The sequence below is a fragment of the Acartia tonsa genome, chromosome 6 (genome assembly GCF_053477335.1).
Source record: "Acartia tonsa isolate MP-2025a chromosome 6, ASM5347733v1, whole genome shotgun sequence".
NCBI lineage: Eukaryota > Metazoa > Arthropoda > Copepoda > Calanoida > Acartiidae > Acartia > Acartia tonsa.
Genome location: NC_137265.1, coordinates 6,147,221 through 6,167,797, shown reverse-complemented (window position 1 = coordinate 6,167,797; position 20,577 = coordinate 6,147,221). Strand labels below are relative to the sequence as shown.

At 33.2% G+C, this 20,577-nt stretch overlaps 1 protein-coding gene and 1 long non-coding RNA gene across 3 annotated transcripts; both read left to right on the top strand.

The window, feature by feature from the left end:
- The first annotated feature begins 477 nt into the window (after nt 1–477).
- On the top strand, nt 478–7,113 carry LOC145321676 (uncharacterized). 2 transcript variants are annotated; one of them, XM_080163197.1, is made up of 4 exons: nt 478–516; nt 3,052–3,143; nt 4,087–4,580; nt 5,229–7,113. In XM_080163197.1, the coding sequence occupies exons 3-4, from the start codon at nt 4,573–4,575 to the stop codon at nt 7,111–7,113; spliced, it is 1,893 nt and encodes a 630-aa protein (XP_080019323.1). In that variant the 5' UTR covers nt 478–516; nt 3,052–3,143; nt 4,087–4,572. The 2 variants fall into 2 exon arrangements, with proteins under 2 accessions (XP_080019323.1, XP_080019322.1); XM_080163196.1 differs by lacking the exons at nt 478–516; nt 3,052–3,143 and having other exon boundaries at nt 3,928–4,151; nt 4,513–4,580.
- Nucleotides 7,114–13,365: 6,252 nt separating this feature from the next.
- LOC145321675 (uncharacterized) lies at nt 13,366–18,772 on the top strand. The gene is made up of 2 exons (XR_013880376.1): nt 13,366–18,395; nt 18,603–18,772. It is a non-coding gene; the product is annotated as an uncharacterized LOC145321675 (long non-coding RNA).
- The last annotated feature ends 1,805 nt before the right edge of the window (nt 18,773–20,577 follow it).

The window sequence follows — 20,577 nt, the reverse complement described above, 5'->3', positions numbered from 1 at the left end:
AATTGAACTTATGGTATTTGGAAAGATTAATCTGCTTGGTGATTGATAATGTTTGATCATGTCATATTTCTTAATACAATTTCTTTCATTTTGTTACAAGTTATTGGTTCAGTGAAACATTTATTTATTTATTTTATGGCATCTAAAATCATTGTATTAATTTTAGATTGGCTGAGAAGAGTGTTTTGTTTTGGTGATTGGGAGATACTGTCATCATTATTTATTTGATGGTGAGTTGTTATGATTTCATGTTGTTACCGTTTGATTACCGTTATATATATTGCTATTCGAAAAATAGTCTTGTAAATTGTTATGTATATATTGATATTAATATTAATTCTTATGTACAGTGATTTTCCGTCAATTGGCATCTAAAATTTTGTAATATTTTAGATTGGTCGGAGAGAAGTTTACTGATTGTGGATTAACAGTTTGGGGAGTTTCTGTTGGCCGGAGAATTTCTGTTGTTGATTGTGGATTAGGAGATATTTTCTGTTGGTGGATGAAATATTGTCGGTGAGTGAATTGTTTTATTCAGTTTTTTTGTTATTTGTTGTAGACAGATAGATAGTTCTTTGATAGACAATTGGATAGTTACAACCTCATAACTGTTGGTGTGAGTTAAATAGCTGTTTTATAAGTTTCATGAAGATTCTGAGATGGCGGCTGGAGCGGCTGAAGTCTATGTTCCAACAAAGATTGGTGGCATGGAAATCCTGACTTTAATTGATAGCGGCAATGCAAGAGGCTGCCTGATATCTCAAGTGTTGGCTAGAAAGCTTGATTGTGTGATTGAAGAAACGGAATCGAAAGCAACAGGCGTGCAGGGTTCCAGCATCAAGATTGATGGTGTTGTTCGGAATGTTGAATTTCAGATTGGAGGTCACAGTTTTCAAGAAGATTGTTTTGTTATTTCCGGTATGACTGTACCTATGAACCTAGGCAGTTATTGGTTGAACAAAAATAACGTGAAGACGATATTTGCCAAAGACGGCAACAGGATTGAGATGCATGGAATCAGTGTGAATTTAGTAGCTAAACGGAAAATTGTAGTGAAGAATTTGGTTCATACAGTTTTGGAGAAAATGGAGAAAGCAAGAACTAAGAAACCTGAGATTAATGTAGCTGAGTTACAAGACCAAAAATGGATTTGTTCATTGAAAAATCGAATAGAAATTCCTGCATTGAGTACAGTGGTGGTAGAAGTTTCAACTAAAGGAAATATGCCTGAAGGACAGTTGTGTTATATAGCTCCTAGACAAGGTTACTGTAGCCGAAACAACTTGTTGATAAACGAAGGAATTACTGAGGTGGGAAAGAACGGTAAAATTATGACTAAAATCACGAATTTTGAAACTGTTAAGAAATCTGTTCCTGCTGGTACTTTGGTTGGAAATTTGTTTGTGGCGGAGAAGATAGCAATGCTGCAAGAGAACAGGGTTAAAGAAGATGTGTCAACAACATTAAAGAAGATTCGTTTTATTAAAGATAAATTGAAGTTGGATAAAGTTCCGTTTTTAAAGGATAATGTTTCTTTGAAAGGAAGGATAGTTGGGTTGTTTTTAAAGAATTTCAAGGCATTATCGATTGATCCTACGGATATTGGATCTTGTACTTTGGAGGAGTATGATATTCAGTTGGTTCCTGGAGCTCAACCTTTCAAGAATAGGATGATTAGGCTCAATCCTCATCATGCAGAGAAACTAAAAGAACAGATTGATTTATGGTTGGAAACAGATGTGATAGAAGAATGTAATTCACCGTTTAATTCTGGAATTTTTGCTGTTAAGAAGAAAGTTGGAAATACTAACGAGGTGAAAGTCCGTTTTGTTCTGGACTACCGCTCATTAAATGAGATAACTGAGAAGATCTGTTACCCTTTGCCTAACATTGGTGAGCTGTTTGACAAACTTGGAGGAAAGAAGATTTTTACGTCTATTGACCTAACTTCAGCATACAATTCAATGCATTTGAAGGAATCTGTCAGGAAATATACAGCATTTTGTTCTAATGGACGGCAATATTGCTTCAAGAGGCTTCCGTTTGGATTGACCAATGCTCCAAGTGCATTTGTAAAGTTGATGGATAGAGTAATGGATTTGAGTCCTGAATTAAGGGCATTTTGCCTAGTTTACCTGGACGATGTTCTTATATATAGTATGAATGTGGAGGAACATCTGGAACATTTGAATATTCTACTACGAACATTCTGTGAAGCAGGCCTCAAGATTAATCTTGGAAAATGTACATTGTTTGCAGAGGAAGTGAAATTTCTGGGCCATATTATAAATGAAGAAGGCATATTTATGGACCAAGCATATATTGAAAAGATTAAGAATTGGCCAGTACCTGAAACAGGTAAAGATATTCAAAGATTTACTGGTTTCATAAATTATTATGGTTCATATTTCAAGAATTTTTCTGATATTACAGCACCATTGAACAAATTTAGAAACAGTAGTAAAATAGAATGGGATGAAAAAAGTATGGATGCTTTTACAAAGACTAGAGAATTGTTCTGTGAAGAAATAAGCAAATCGTTCCCGGATTGGAGAATGGAGGCTGAACCATTTGTGTTGGATACAGATTGGTCATCTACAGCTATGTCAGCGGTGTTAAGTCAAAAACAAAATGGACAAGAGAAGATGATATCGTGTTGGTCACGTGTTTGTTCAACTCATGAAGCCAATTATGCAGCACATAAAGGAGAATTATGTGCATTAGTAAATGCTGTTGAAAGATTTGAATGTTATTTGAGACACAAGAAGTTTATCGTGAGAACTGATTCAGCTGCACTGAAACATCTATCTACTTGGAGGCAGAACGGATATTTTGTTGGTCTCACCATAAGGTGGATAAATTTTTTATCCACCTTCAGTTATGAGGTTGTACATAGGCAGGGCAAGATGCATACTAATGTTGATATATTGTCACGTACTGCATTAAAGGATAGTAAAGATAGGATATCTAAATTATCGACAGACGAACAAGGAGAGTTAATATTGGATACTGTATATCAATTGGAAGATCCTAAATTATGTCTTATTGCAGGAATTGGAGCAGAGACGGCCAGTCAAATATCATCCAGATTGAAGGCGAGAGAGTTTAGTCGTAGCCTGGAGAAGGATCCTGTTTTAGTTGAGGTGAGGAAATTTATTGTAAATAATGTCAAACCTACGTCCAGAGAATTGTCTCAAATGCCTTATCGTGGTAAACAAATATTAAGATTTTTTGAACATCTGAGTTATAAGGATGGTTTAATTATCCTGACTTCACCTATGCGGCTTCAGAAAGAATTTCAATTTATTGAACGGGTAGTGGTACCTATTGGAATGTACAATAAAGTTTTCTTGTTAGCTCATGCAGATGTTACAGCGGGGCATAGGGGTTATTTGGAAACTTTGAGCAGGATTAATCGTCACTTCATTTTGCCCTATGTATCTAAATATGTAGCGGCGGCAGTTGCAAATTGTGTCATTTGTTTGAATAGACGTAAAAAACCTAAACATAATCATAATATAGAATTTTCTCCTTTGGCTGGGGAAGCTATGGCAGAGTTGGCCATAGATGCTTTAGGTCCTTTGAATGAGTGTGAATATAATGGAGTCATTTGTAAGCACATTTTAATAGTAGTTGATAGTTGTACTAGATATGTGTGGTTGTTTGCTATTGAGGATGTTAAAGCTGAAACAATTATTGAATGTCTGAAATTTAATTTATTTTCTGTTTGGGGACTATGCGAGCGAATTAGGACTGACAATGCACAAAGCTTCAAATCAAAAGTTTTTAGGGAAGTTTGTTTAAGGTTGGGAATTGAACAAATTTTTATCCCTCCAAGATCAGCAAATTCGAATTACAGTGAAAGATACAACCAATCGGTGTATTCGTTTCTTAAGACTGATTTACATTTTCAAGATGGAGATTGGGCTTATAAACTTAAAGCTACACAATTTTGTATGAACACTTCTTTCAATCGGAGGTTAGGATGTTCCCCATATTTTAAGATGTTCCTAAGAAACCCTAAGCTTCCACTTGACTCATTTGACCCGTTAACACGCTCGAAAATTAAACATATGAATTTTTCAGAGTTATTGGAGTGCCTTGACAAGAATTGGAGGACTGGACAAGAAAGAACTGAGAAGTATTTGCAGGTAGAAAATACAGAAAGGATAGGTAGGCCGGTAGCTATAAATTCCTATTGTTACATTTTTTATGACGTCACGACGATTGGTGTAGCTCGTAAACTCTGCTCGTTATGGGTGGGTCCGTGTTTAGTGACAAAAGCAATTTCTGATAGTTTATTCGAGGTTCAACCCCTTGAAAAGTGTAGATTGAAAGATAAAGGGGTGAGAATTGTACCAAGAGATAAAATATATGTTATTGAGAGTACTTTAGACTTGACTCCAGATGAAAAGATTGACTTAGTGATTACAGATGAATGTTTCTCTGTGGATAATACCTTGAAAGTAAACTATGACTTTCCCAATACTTTGAGAAATTTAACTTGTTCAGGCGTTTCTGAAGAGGAGAATAGTTGTGGCGCTAGTCCAGAGGTGGTTGGAAGGCGGAAGGATGGACAGGTAACACCAGAATTTTTGGAGAAATCTTTTTTGGGTGTTGGGTTGTCACAGCAAAGGTCAAATGTATCTCAGAATAATGAAAATTTAGATGATTTAGTTGAGGATCTTAGTGATACTTTGGAAAGTACTCATATTTCTGATAGTGTAGATTCAAATGATATGACTGACAAAACTAAGTTAGACTCTACATATTCTACTATTAGTAAGGATAGTGTTTTTCATGGGGATTATGCCTCTGATAATAGTTTAGTAGACAACAGTTTGGGTGTAGAGGATGTTAACATGGAATCTGCTAGAGAGTTAGAGTCTCGGATGAGTATTTTAGAGGACACTTTTCCAAAATTGCAAAGTAAAATTGTAAACTTGGAACAACGAAGGGGAAGTGTTAAACGAGGTAGAGATGTTGAGGAGGATGAATTAGATAGATCGTTAGATAATGCAAAATCGCAAAAAATGTCTGAGACTATTCCTGTTAAGGGTCGTCCTAAAGGTTCTACAAATGAAGTACAATTACAAAAATTAGAAGAGGATAGACAAAACAGAGAAAAGGACAGATTAGAACGTTATTCAGTAGCCGATGTAGTAACTAGGAATCTCGCAAAATTGATTAAAAAATAATATTTGTAATAATTTGTATAATATTTGCAGGAGAAGAGATTACCACGAGAACCGTAGAGAGCGTGATGACAAGAGAGGAAGCGGCGGTGGTGATAGACATCGTGGAGATCGTGGAGATCGTGGAGATCGTGGAGATCGTGGTATGCGCAAGAGATCACCGGACGCTTGTAGTTCAAAGAGTGGACGTGCTGGACCAGTACCTGTGAAAAAATCCAAGGATGAAAGAGGAGTCAGGTACTTGGATATTTTGTTATTTGTTGTTGTGATGCAGGTTTATTGTTTGATTGTTGTTGGTGGTATGTATACGTCACAGGATCCACGGTTAGCAGCTTATGATTGTTCTCAAATAAGTAATGTTGAACTTAGATCAGCTGCATGTTTGCATGATAGGATGGAACCGGTCAGATCTGTGGAATTGTTGGGGTTAGCAGAAACCGATTTTATATTGTCAGAAGCCATTAGTTGTGAGGTTAGACTAAAATTGGAACGCTGGTTTTGCGGTACCGCGAGTCATGTGCACGTATTAGACGTGCCACATGAAAAACAGGTAGAGTTGAGTATGGACGAATGTAGGAGGGTTTTTCATTCTGGCAAGTATCAGCATGATGGAATTAGTTTTAAAGTAAATATAGATTTGCCAACAGTTCACAGTTTCACAGTTAATGGAACATTGTCACCTTTCTGGGATGTTGGTGGTGAAAATATTCAATGCAAGACACTGGGAATATACGCGCACAATATGTGGTTCAATTTAGGTTTTGCTGTTGGGACTTTGCATATTTTAGTAAAAAATACACCCGTTTTGATCAAGGGAAATGTTGTTATGGATTATGATAAAAAGACGATTGTGGCGAATTTTGAAGATAATCATTTGTGGGCAACATCAACTTCTCCATATTTTCCGTATGTAGTACGAAAACCGGCCAGTAATTTTAAGGTAGTTTTTCAAGATACATTCAATTTAACTACTTGGAATGAACAACTTTTTGTTTCTAATTTGGAAAGGAATATTTTAGTTAAAATTATGGGAACAGAGAAACTTACTTTGCAGCATTTGGATTTCAACATTTTTGTGACAGAATTAGAGGGTATCAAGTTTTTAGAGGAACCGAAGGCGGCTGTTAGAAGTTATTTTGGGGATTTGTTAAAACAGGAAGCTAGATTTGATTTGAATGCTATGTTTTTGGCTAGTAGAGAAAGAAACGAGAGGATGATGGAACTTTTTAGTATTTCTAGATGTGCTCAAACAGAAGTTAGGTCAAATGTACAGATGCATCATGGGTTCAGAATTATATATCTGGGAGAAATTGCTAAGTATGAAAAGTGTACAGCGGTTGAAATTCCAGTAAAGTTAGGTGTGGATTATGGATGTGCAGTAGGACACTTAATGGTGGATTATAAAGGTGAAACAGTTGGAATACAAGAATATAGTAGAATGATTGTAGCAGTAGAGGATATAAAATTGTTAAATTGTTCGCAAAGTCCGGTATTTTTGAAGTTGACAGCTAATTTGTTCCTTGGGAATCAGGGGCAGGGACTCGAACTTCTGCATATTGCCAATGAAAAATCAGAACACGTGGGACAAAAGATTTTTCTGAACGATGAAAAGGTGTTTATTGCTGACTTTAATAAGACTATTAAATATCAGGGATTAGAGGATTTTGAGGATTTTAATGGACAAGCTTCTAAATTGGATTTTGTTGATCATAAGTTGTCATTTTTCGAACAGGTTACAGGTCCTTGGTTTGGTCTAGAACATTTGTTCAAGGATATATTACCATTGTTTGCCAAGTTTGTTTTGATTGTGTTAATGTTGTTGTTAGGTATAATTCCTATGTTGGCATTGTTGTATTGTTGTTGTTCATGGTGTCATAAAAAAAGATTTACTGAGGCAGAATTTAATGCTAGATCTTAAATTTTTTATGCTGAAATTTAATTATATTGTATTTTTGCAGTTTGGTTACGGCGGCAACAATGAATCAAAAGTTATTGAGCAATGAAGAAGATGGTCGCCACAAACAATCTGCCAATGAAGGAAATCAAGTCAAACCTGGTCTACCAGTATCTGCATTGATCAGCAACTCTGCATCCCGGCTGGTGTTGGTAATGTCGCGCGTTGAGCTGCCCACGTTGAGTGTGGGCAGGGCGACAAAGAACATATTTTTGAGCAGTGAGGACATGCCACTGGCAGATTTAGCTCGTCTTATTGATAATGAACCAAGGTTTAAGTTGAATTTGATAAACATGTTATCAGTGCAGTTGGAGATGGGGAGATGCATCCACTCCATAGACTGGCCTGTGGACAGGATCCCTATCTTTACCAGCCAGAATTCAAGATACCTCAACCTGATGGCGGCTGGTGAGCATTCTAAAGCTATAAATAAAAAGTTGTCATGGAACGAGACAACTAGTTTGAATAAGTTGAGTGCGACCATATTTCTCTCTAAGCTTGTTTGCGAAAATTTACCAAGTTTGGTATTGCTTGCTAAGATTGAATACCTGGATGGAGATGAGAGAAAAAGCTGTCAAACGTTGGGCGAATTGTTACCCATAATCAAACATATGGGGGAACTTGAGGATTGGTTTCAACTTTCAAAAATTGACGTCATACCTGCAGATGGTAAAATGAGCCTTCAGACGGTGTTGAGAACGGTGGTGGGTAATAGCGTTGATCCGAGGTTGAAGACGCAGGTTGTGTCAGCTGTCCGGCTCCTGGCACATTGGAAAGATGTCGTGAATAAAGTAAGCTTTATTCTGAAGCAAATGCCATCCACAACTTTGTTAGAGTTACAGAAAGATTGGCTTGATGGAAAGTCTGAACAGGATTTGAGTGCTAAAGTGTTTATTGACTCCATTCAGGTGAATGAATACATGAACTTATCAATCTACATTCCACGTATTATAAACGTGAATTCGGTGAGTCTAATCACCAGTGGAGAGATGCCTGCTGAGATACGTTATGTTAGATTGGATGGTCAAAGAGACATAATTGATAACCTGGTGAGTGCCACATATGCAGGTAGTCTGATGAATGATAAAGTAGACTCCAGAGTTTTGACCTGGCAAATGCAGATGCGCTGCAAGCGTCTTCGTCCGACTCTAGCCAAGCAGATATTGTTATGTGATCCAAATACCACTTTAGAGAATGTAGTGAAGGAAATCAAACTGGAGTTGGATGGAAACGTTTATACAAGTTTGTTGACAACCAATATTGAGTGGAAGTTTAATCCTGAACACAAAGTAAATGAGTGGTTCGAGGGTGATTTCAAATTGGTTACTCGGTTTGGGGATCCTGTTTGTGTTCAGATGGATCAGCCCTTAAATCCGAACATTCCTGTTTGTCTGGACCTTGAATTGTCAAATCAGCAATGGCGTGTTGATGAACAAGTGAGGGAGGAAATGAGGTTGGAACACACGCCTGGAATATTGATGATGCTTGATAAATTTGGAGAAGAGGTTAGTCGTAAGCATCAAAAGATTTTGGATAATCAGGAGGAGGTTGATAACGTTGCAACCTCGATTTCGGTTGCGGTTAATAACGGATTTGAAAGATGTCTTCATATGCTTGGTGATACTGAGGCAGGGATGTCTCAAGACGGCTTGTGTGATGAGACCGCAAAACTTGGAGTGAATGATGAGGAAGCTATCATGCCCATGGATATTGAAGAATCTGGCAAGAGGAGCAGATCATCTGGAAAAAGAAAGTAATAATTATAGTTTATGTGTATTAATTCATATTTTATTTTATTTTATGTATGTAATATTTGTTGAGGCAGTAGTAGTCTCAGAAAAAGTTTAAAATTCATGTTTCATATTAATGCTCTATAATACTATGCTTAAATCTGATGGTTATATGTTAACCAATGTTATTTTTATATCATGTATTTATGATAACTATGTAATTAATGCATTAGGTGTTAATCAATGCATTTTTCAATGATTATATGTTAATCAATGTTTTTTTCTTAAAAAAATATTAAAAAGAAAAAAAACACATAAAGAAAAAAGGAAAATAAAAAAAAAACACAAAAAGAGTTCTAAGGAACCAAAATAAATTAAAAAAAATGTGTATATGAAGTGTTTAAAGATCTGGAATAAAAATATATAAAAAACAAAAAGAAAAAAAATATGACAGGTGTCATACCAGATCAACTATTATCTATTTAATAAGCGTTCAACGCTACCTATAATATCTATGATAAATAACATGTAAAACCTATTGTATATTTAATCTGAAATATTACAGTTTGAAATCCAGGTTCATGTTAAAGCCAGGGAGAAATGTGATGTATAGTCCCTTTCTTCCTGACTTAAGAGCAATGCATGTATTATATAGTTTAGCTTTTAGTTCTGGTATCCACGGTTTCGGAGCAAGTCATTGCTCTGCAACAGGATACGAACATAAAGTGAACAGTTGTCTTAATATTAATGTTATTATTGTATATTAACCTTGTATTGAATTAATACACTTTATAAGAATATTTAGCTGTTTGTTCTTGCTATTACTATACGTCAACTATAAGAAGCTTCACTGTAAAGGAGAATCATATTAGTCCAGCGGTTAACGAGATCCTTCGCTACAGACCAAAAAACGCTTACTGCTTTATATAATAGGTATAATGTTGTAATATAATTAAGACAAAAAAATTAAATGCATTTATTTATGAACAGATTAACCTTTACTATCTCTGAAAAAAAAAATATCTATACACTTTTTGAACCCATTTACAACACGCCAAATGTGTTCCAAAAAAGCTTTCCTTGACTCTGTAACAATGTATGTTACTAATGCAGGTAACTATGTATGTAATTTTTTCTGTTGAATAGCTATTGTTTATTTGAAATTAGAACGATTTTATTATACTCTTATTATCAGCCATCATACTTTTCTTCCATATCCTATGATATAAAGTAGTAAGGTATTCTTTGTCTATAGCAAAAGATCTCGTAAAATACAGCTTCACCCTGGAGTCTAGGGGTGAAGGACTTGTCTTCCATTTTATGTGTTACCATCTGGCCTCTGTCCTTTGGTATAATTTAAGATTTTATTATTTTTTAATGTGAATTGTGTAATAAATAAACTGTAATTTCATGTATTTATGCGTGACGTGTTATGACCCTGCACGTTCTAGTTTACATTATAAGCTATAACACATAAGAAACAAAGATGATAGCATCCATAAAAGTGAAGCTCTGAAACGGTAGGAGAAACAAAATTTTAAAAATTTGTTGAAGTGCTTAAATACTGGATAATGTTTTAGGAAAAGCTTAGTACTGTTTTAGGACTTCATTATAGAGATGCTTCGCCTTTAACATTGTACTTTGTTGTCCTATGAATGAGTACCTAACTACTACAGGAATCACTTTGCAAAGTTGAAATTGATATGACAATTCTAACAGGCCTAAGCGAAAAAAATATCAGTTTCGGACGTACGGACAGACCGACCCTAGTTATATAAAAGCTTGCTTTTCAAAAGATAAATATACCAGGGAGGTCTTCTAACTCTTGCTTAACTTAACCTAACATAATTTTTTTACTTATGAATATCCATGTCAGAACAAAAGTTTATCGGAATAAAGTCAGAAATCTATAGGGATAAGACAATGGCCGATTAATTGATGAACATTCCCAACACAAAATCACATCTACTGTAGATACAATTGGATGAAACTTTTAGACACTCGACTTAATGAACCAACCAATCAAAAGTCATTAAATGTGCCTAAAGTTAGTAAGCTAACGAATAAGAAATCATTATAAATTTTAGGGACTAGTGTAAAAAACAGTCCAATGTCCCCTCCCTCCCTGGAATAAAGTACTTGTCTTAATATTATATAATTAAGATAAACAAAATTGTAATCATTCTATAAACATGAAAATACTCAGGGATCTAAAGGGATAAGACAATGGCCGTTAAATTGATATACATCCCCATTGATCACACTCAAACTTACCCCTTGTGTAGATTACAACTAGTGGTTAAAACGTTGGAATACTCAACTTAATGAACCGACCAATCAAAATATGATAAAAGTCCCCAACAGAAAACACTATCATAAAAGTTTGGGAACTAGTGTTGTAAACAGCCCAATGTCCCCTTCCTCCCTGAAAAATACTGCAACTTATGTTCTTTTAAGACAAGGATGTGTTAGTATATACACATACTAGCGGCTTCGCCCCTAGCCTCTAGGGGCTTTGCCCGAAGAGCTTTAATCAAACCAATTTTTCGTATTTTAGATTTAAAAGAAAATTGTTTTTTAAAACTTTTTTTTTTTTGGGGGGGGGGGTAATTTTTTTTTTTTTTTTGGGAGGGGGTAGTCGACCCCACTATTTTAATTTTAGTTTTAAAAAGAAAAAAAAATTTGGGGGGGTTGGGGGTGTCCCACCTCCCAAGAAAATAGCCTGAAACCACCACAGGACCAGTAGGTATATTCCCTGAAGAGTAGAATCCAATCGGTTCAGTGGTTACCGAGATCTTAAGGGACGGACAGACATCATTCTACTTTGTATTATAGATAAGTCAATTAGTGCTTTTACTTAAAATGTCTATTGAGCAACGAACCTCATTTTTTTGTTATAAATTTTTTTGACAAAGTAGGGATATTTTTACCTATACCAAACTTCTGCGAGGGGCCCTAACCATGCGGAACTGCTTTACCTAAAGAAATAAACTAACAAAGAATAAACTACATGTCAATTATTCTTCATTTGATTTTAAAAATATGAAGGGGGTTTCAGTGCTCAACTAGGCACTTTACGGGAATACTTTGTCAAATAAAAGCTATATTACATCTCTCCGACAATACATACATACAAAATAAATAAAAAGAAAATCCACACTTTAAAAAAATTGAATCTACTGCAGTTCATGGTAAAATATTACTGGTAACGAATGCTTCCTGGTTACTGGCAATATTACAAGATTCCTGGATCCAGCAGCACGCATATTCCCCTAAATCCTAGGTTCCTGTTAGCTGGCAATCTGCAAATTTTCCAAGTTACAAGCAATGACAGAAGAATACTGGTTTACAGGAGTTTTTACCCCTTACCCTTTTTCACAATTTTCACAATTTCTTTGGAGGTGTGGGGGAGTATTTAGGAGATTGGGATCTTTACCTATAAATTTAACTGTTTCTATCTTAATATCAATTTTCGCGCCAAAATTTGGGCGCACTTATTTATCTTTATAATACATTGAAAAGTGGGAGAGATATATTTGTAGTAATTATAACCGTATTGGTAAACTGATTTTTTTCAAAGTGAGGCTCTGAATTTAAACAGTAAAACCAACAAACTTGAACACTTGTAGAATTTCAAAACTTAAAAACTATTAATTAAAAAAAAACAGTATGAAAAAAATTGTGTAAGTATAAACTTGTTGAAAATTACGTAAATTAATATAGGATTCAGTTAAAGGGCGTTTTTGTACTGTTTGGTAACGGTTTTTTAGTTTCTACACTTTTCAATCAAAGAAAGTTTGAAAATGATAGAACAATTCTAAAAGAAAAGAAAGACATACAGACCATGATTATAGAAAAGTTTCACTCTTATAAATTCATTAATTAGTAATTAGCTTATGGCGGGAGATTTTTATTTCAAATTATCTTATTCTCTCCCCTTTTTTAGACTTTCAAATTTAAATCAATAGACCTTTATACACATTTGATTAAATTCGCGCCAAAATTTCGTTACCATACCTTAATGTGCCTAGTGACCTTACAACCCATCCCAATCAATACTAAACAGATTAGCTTATGGCGGGAGATTTTTATTTCAAATTATTTTATTCCCTCCCCTTAATTTAGACTATCAAATTTAAATCAATATACCTTAATACACATATGATTAAATTCGCGTCAAAATTTCGTTACCAATATAATACCTTAATGTGCCTAGTGACCTTACAACCCATCCCACTCAATACTAAACAGAACGCCACCCCCTTCTCTTTTGAGGCTGTATAAACTTTAAGGGAAAGTTTAACACTTTCGCGCCAAAATTTGAATCGCATCCCAAAGACTTCACAACCAATCCCGTCTCTTTATTTTTATAATGATTGAAAAAAGTGGGAGAGAGATTACATAGATTACCCATTTTTAAATTTAAAAAAATCAGAAATAAGGAATATTTGTCTCAACCTCCCCCCCCCCCCCCTCCCTCCTTCCCAAACTTCGCCGCCGCGCAGCGGCGCATGCGAAGTTTAGATTTCATTCTTAAGCAAAAGTTTATATAAAGGGTTGTTGTATTATATTCTGTCTCAGTTCGTTCTCCGAGACAGCGTAGACAGGTTCATTTTATTTAAAAAGGCTTTGCTAACGAAGAGTCCTTCAATGTTTAAATAACAAGCCTTGACGAAATGAGAGGCGAAGGTCAATCTTCTTTTACTAAGGTGTTTAAAATAGTCCTTAGTGTTATTTTACAGGTTATTATTAGTGGATGCAGTTTACAGTTGAGATTTATTTTTGTTTCTTAAAGATTATTATTTATTTTTAGTGCAGTGAAAAATTTTTTTTTTTTTTTTTTTTTTTTTTTTTTTTTTTTTTAGGAGTTGTTTTTGCTATGTTGGCATCCATGTTGATGTAAAATGCCGAGATAAATTTTTTAGCATAAAATAATTTTATCATTTAGCATTTGGAGTTATGTACGAGTGAAGTTGTTTGTTTGATTTAAAGAATTTTTTTTTTATTTATGTTTTGTTTCTTTTATTTATGATTTAATTTTCTATGGATGGAGAAATAAGTTTTTATTTAATTTTTTAGAATTTTTAAGATGTCTTATGTACTTTCTGTGGATCCCAAAGTTAATGCTGGAACATCAAAGGATGGTGTTCAACCGCCGAATAGTGAAACACCTAAGGGTGTTGCGGCGGGTTTAGTAGGTGGCAGTCAATCTGTAGAGAATGCAGATGTTGCTGCAATGAACAATAAATTTAATGAGTTAAATAAAAAATATGAAGAGTTAAAGTCTCTGGCTAGAGATGGAAAAAAGAAAGGGGAAGTAGCAAAGCATAGAAAACCCCAAATTAAACGTAGTATTGGATTTTTATGGGATATGAAGCATGGTATTGATGACGTGAAGGAAGGAGTTCAGACGGTTATTGATTGGATTTTTAATGAAAAACCACTAAATACTGATGATGTTTTAAAGTTAAAAGATAGAATTGGGGAAATTGAGGAATTGATTGACAATGAAATGGAAGCCAATGAAATTGCTTCGGCGTCTAAATTTGGTTGGGGTACACTCAAGTATTATGAAAATTATAGTGTTTTCAAAGGTAGAGAGGATTGTGAAAAGAAGACTCAACGATTCCATGCTGCTGAAGGGAAAGCTAGAGGAGCCTACAATAATAGGAGTTGGAGTGGAAAAAATTGAGGAAGGAGTAATTTTTATGGTGGTTCTAGTCCTAGTCGTCAAAGTAATGTTCATAATTATAGTAATTTTAATGATCGTAAGAGAAAGTTCAATGATTTTAATCCTATTAATGTATCTGAAATGATTTGTTTTAAATGTAATGCTAAAGGTCACATGAGAAAAGATTGTCCTAAAAATTGAATTTTAAAAATATTTTTAAAAGATGAGTTTTATTTATTTATTTAGATTTCTTTCAAATTTTAAATAACATTTATTGTTCATGCATTTTTATTGCAATTTTATTTGAAATTTTTAATTTAATATTTTATTATTTTGGTTTTATATATTGGTTTTATAGATCGTTTTATTCATAGGTATTTATTTTATTGATAATTTTCATGTTTATGTGTTATTTTAGACTAAAGATGGAAGAGGATTTGGATTGTAGATCACATGTTTTTGATTTGCCTGAGGAGGAGTCTGGTGTAGCAGAAATTTTAGTCAATAATGCTAATTATTTTGGTAAGAGGTTGTCCACAGACAAGCGTGTGCCAGGGCGCATTGGTAATCCTGAATATTTTGGTTTCTGGAGAGATACATTGAAGGCTTCGGATTTTGTACTCAACACCATTAAGGATGGATATAAATTTCCTTTTAAGTCAATGCCTCCTTCGGATATTTGTAAAAATAATAAAAGCATGTTGAATAATCGTGATTTTGCATATCAAGAACTTTTAAGACTTGAATCTTTAGGCTGTGTTAGTAGAGTAACTGAACAGCCTTATTTGGTTTTACCATTATCTGTTGTTTACAGTAAAAAATTACGTTTAGTAGTTGATGCTAGTAGGCATTTAAATCCTTACTTAGAAGATAGAAAATGCAAATTGGAAGATTTGGCGGTTAGTGAGCAAATGTTAAAACAAGGTGATTATCAAACCTGTCAAGACCTTGACAGCGGATATTGGCACGTACCTTTGAATGAGAATATGAAAAAATTTGTAGGAGTTCATTTTATTAAAGATAATGGTGAAGTGATATTTTGGGTCTGGAATGTACTTTTCTTAGGTATTAAAGATGCTGTTTATATTTTCACTAAATTATTAATTCCTCATAAGCAATATTTAAGAAGTCTAGGAATTAGATGTTCTATTTTTATTGATGACCAGCGTATTTTAGCTGAAAATAAAGAGTTATGTCAGAAAAATACAGATTTCGCTATTGAAACTTTTGATAAAGCTGGTTGGACAATTAATGTTAAAAAATCTTCTGGTGAACCAAGTCAACGTCTTAAATTTCTTGGACTTATTAATGATTCTAATTTAATGAAATATTTTGTACCTGAGGATAAAGTAAATGATATTTGTGATTTATTGCATTTTATGTTGAAGAAGAAAAAAGTTCATATAAAGGTTTTAGCTAAAGCTCTTGGTAAAGTGCAGTTTTGTGTAAGAGCAATGGGACCTTGTGTGAGACTTTTAACTAGATCTTCTTATTATATTATTTCTAAAGCCAAGCATTGGAATGCCATGATTGAACTAAATGATTTAGCATGTAAAGAGTTGAGATTTTTAAAAGAAAATTTTGTAAATTTGAATGGTAATTTGATTAGACCTTCTTTGTCTCAAGTTAAAATTGATTGTAAAATAAGTAGTGATGCTAGCGATAAAGGTTATTGTGTCTATGAAGTATGTGATGATAATGAAATTTTATGTAAAAGAGTTTTTTCTTTAGAAGAATCTAGAAGATCTTCTACAGAACGAGAACTTTTAGCTTTTTATGATTTTTATAATAGTGATAAAGTTTTAAATTTTAAAGGCTGTAATATTGTACATTATACAGACAATCATAATTGTTCTATTATTTTATCAGTTGGTTCAAGAAATATTAGATTACAGCCAATTGTTTTAGATACATTTTTAGCATGGAAAAAATATGATTTAAACGTTTCAGTTATTTATTTACCGAGATCAGATCCTATTATTGAATTTGCAGATTTTGAATCTAAAAACTTTGATTTGCATGATTTTTCTATTGATTTTGACAATTTTTGTATTTTATATAGTAAATTTGGTCCTTTTGAAATTGATTGTTTTGCTTCTAAATTTAATAAAAAATGTATTAGATATTATTCAAAATTTTTTGAAAATGAAGCTGAAGGCTTAAATTTTTTCTCTCAAAGACTTCCTTTTTGTAATTTGTTAGTTTTTCCTCCAATTCATTTAGTTATTCCTGCTTTATATCATTTGCAAAAATTTAAAAGTTATGGATGTTTTATTGTACCTAAATGGGTTTCTGCTCATTTTTGGACTTTTTTATGTGCTGATGGAAGACATTTTAATAAGTTTGTTTTATCTGTATATGTTTTTAGTCCTTTTTATTCTTGCGGTGAACATGTTGTTAATTCAATGTTCAAAGGTGTTAAGAAATTTGATACTCTTGCGATCAAGTTTGATTTTAATGTTAGTAATGCTTTTGTTAGTCAAATTGATGAAAGATTTTGTATTTTAAATGGATGTAATGTTTGTAGATTTTAATTTTATTGTTTTATTTTTGAATGTTTTAATTTTTATATATTTCAGATGCCTTTTCTGCGACCTAAAAAAGATGAAAAAAGGCATGAGAAGTTGGTAAGAGCAATAAGAGTTGGTGATATTCGATATGGTTCTTTAAATTTAGCTGGAGTAACTGAAGATTTTATGAAGTATAATAGTAAAATAGATGAAATCATTGCTAATGATATAGCAGATAGCACTTCTAATCAATATTTTTTAGCTTTTAATCGTTTTTCAAAGTTTTGTGTGGATAATAATGTAACATCTTTACCTTCTCATCCAGAAGTAATTATGACATATTTTAATAAAATTGCTCATGAATCTCAAAGTATTTCTCCTGTTTTTATGGCAAGAAGTGCGATAAATTATTATAATGAATTACATAATCCTAGTATTAAATCTCCTACTGATAATAAAGATGTTTCTAAATGTGTAGATGGATTGAAAAGAAAATTTTCTAAGCCTGTTAAAAAAGCAGAACCTATGACAAAAAAGATTTTAAATGAAATGGTTGATAAAGTTTTGAAAGGAGATCATTTGAAAAATTGTAATTTTGATGTTAATATTGATAGATGGCAAGTAGTAGTAAAATCTATTGTTAAATTTCATTGTTTTAGCCGTTTTGAAGAAGTTTCTGATTTAAAAAAATCGCAATTTCAATTTTTGGAAAATGGTGATATTTTAGTGGATTTTATGAAAGGAAAAATGAATCAATTTCATGAAAAGAATACAAATGTTATTGCAGCTAGTGGTGATTTTTATTGTCCTGTTCGTATTATTAAAGCTTATTTTAATGTTATTAATGTTGATTATGTTGATTATTATTTTCTTCCAAAGATTCAAGATGGACAAGTTTATTTATTGGAAAAAGCTAATTATCAATATTGTTTAAATCAATTAAGGGGTGTTTTGAAAGAAATTGGGGTTGTAAATTGGAGGGATTTTGGGGAACACAGTGATCGTCATGGGGGTTTATCTTCAGCTGCAGAAGCTGGTTGTTCAATTTTACAACTTCAAACTCAAGGTAGAATGAAATCTGATAAGACTCCTAAAATGTATTATAAAAAATCTTTGACTACTAGAAGGCAGGTATCTGCTATTCTTAATAGATTATAAAATTTTATTATATTTTTATGCATTTGACTATATTTATTACAGGAAAATGTTTAATGTTGCTACCCATTCTAACTCTTAGAAGCCTCCGAAGTTATCATATCTGTGTTTCTTGGGAAGAAGTGGTTGTTTCTATTGTTTTTTGGGGATTTCTGGAAGCAAATTACAGAGTAATTTGAGGTAAGATTTTGTTTATTTAATGAAATTCCCAAACTTCGCCGCCGCGCAGCGGCGCATGCGAAGTTTAGATTTCATTCTTAAGCAAAAGTTTATATAAAGGGTTGTTGTATTATATTCTGTCTCAGTTCGTTCTCCGAGACAGCGTAGACAGGTTCATTTTATTTAAAAATTTTAAGTTTTATTATAATTTTTGTTTTGGCTGTTTAGTTTTGTATAGTAAGAACGTGTAGCAGTGTTTTTTGGGGATTTCTGGAGAGAACGAGCTAGGACGAGAGCCCATCTTGTCCGAAGTTATCATATCTGTGTTTCTTGGGAAGAAGTGGTTGTTTCTATTGTTTTTTGGGGATTTCTGGAAGCAAATTACAGAGTAATTTGAGGTAAGATTTTGTTTATTTAATGAAATCTCTAATTCATTATTTACATTTGATCAGTTTAAGGTTTTTAATTTACTGTAAATTGTTGTAGAACAGAGCAGTATTCATAGCTTTTTTAACCCATTCAATAAGTACAGAGAAACAACACTATCCCCACCACATCAGACAATCATGCCAAAATAGCCCCTTCGAGTAGTATGAATCTTATCAAAAAACTCTAATTGTGGGGTAAGTGTAATAAAAGGGAAATGGAAATTAAAAAGGAAAAATTGCTTTTTAACAGGAATATTTCAAACATGGCAGTGGCCAGGAATATGCATAAATTGCCGGCAACCAGGAAAGTGAAACATTGGTAGCTCCAGAAATATTTCTTTTTATGGTAGATCCAGGACTCTTCCAATATTGCCAGGAAACAGGAAGCATTCGTTACCAGCAATATTTTACCATGAACTGCAGTAGATCCAAAAAATTTCCTTACCTATATATATTGAAAGATAATTTCTAGAATGTCAAAGTACGCCCTAATATTAATTTGGATTTTAGTAGAATCCTATATTAAATCAATAGACTACGAATAACACAGAGATCCCCCCACCCCTTTCAGACGTATTTTTTTTTAAAATTGAGTGAAAGATTTTTTTTCTAGTGGCGATTTCTCTTGGGAGGGTAGTGGTAACGTCCCAAAATAGTTAAAAACCTTCCCAAGACCTATAAGAAGCTACCCTGTAAAGGAGAACGATATCGGCTCAGCGGTTACAGACACAGATCCTGTGACTTTTATCAAAAGTTTAAGTAAGGTTTTAAACTAATGGATATTTATGCTGTTTTAAATTAATTAACATTACATTGTAGATATTGCATTCTAGTAGCAATAAAACAAGGATGAAAACATCCATAAGTAGCGAAGCTCAAAAATTATGAATGGATATCGGAAAAAATTACATTAAAGCAGTGTCATACAATAAACATTAATCTTGGTAAACTGGGAAACCTTTAAAATCACGCAACCTTACAATCATGAAAACTTGAAAATCTAGGAATCGATATAGCACACTAAATAACAGACAGATGGACAAAACTATGTATAGATTAGATGGGCATATGTAATGATAATATTCAGTAAAAATTTCAGCTGTACCTTTTGAATAGGAGCCGAGAAAATCACGTTTCCCCCCATAGCGTTACAGACTGACTGACCGACGGACAGACAAAGTGAATTATAGAGTAGCTTCGCTACTAAAAATGTTTACATATAAATAATTAACTCTGTTAATAGCAAGTGGAATATATACAGGGATTTAAGGGATAAGATAATTAACGATAGAATTAACGATTTAAATTGTTGGTTGAAAAGTTGGGACACTGATTGAGAGAAAAACTTTAACTTTTTGAGTCCAATGTCACCTCTCTCTTAAATAAACCATTTGAACTATATTTTCAAAGGTTTGCAGTCGCTACTTTTTATAAATAGATAAAAAAAAAGTGGGGAGGGTAAGAGTGGCCCACTAACTAAATAAAAGACTTTGCTGGATTTTCTAGTTATTAATTTTCTGCGAAAGTATTTATTAAAAAAATGAGAAGATAAGATATTTATTAAATAAGAAATTGTCTTATATAAGTAGACATTGTTAAGTAATATAAGGAGGACAAAAATTTCCATAAATAGCGCAGCAATTATAGATAAACATAGTACTTGATGAAATAGAATATTAAAATAGAAATGTCTTTCTAGTAAATTTTTTTAATCAACCAATAAACAGCAAAGTATCTTAGAATTGATTAATTTGGTTGTTTTTAAATATTTGTAA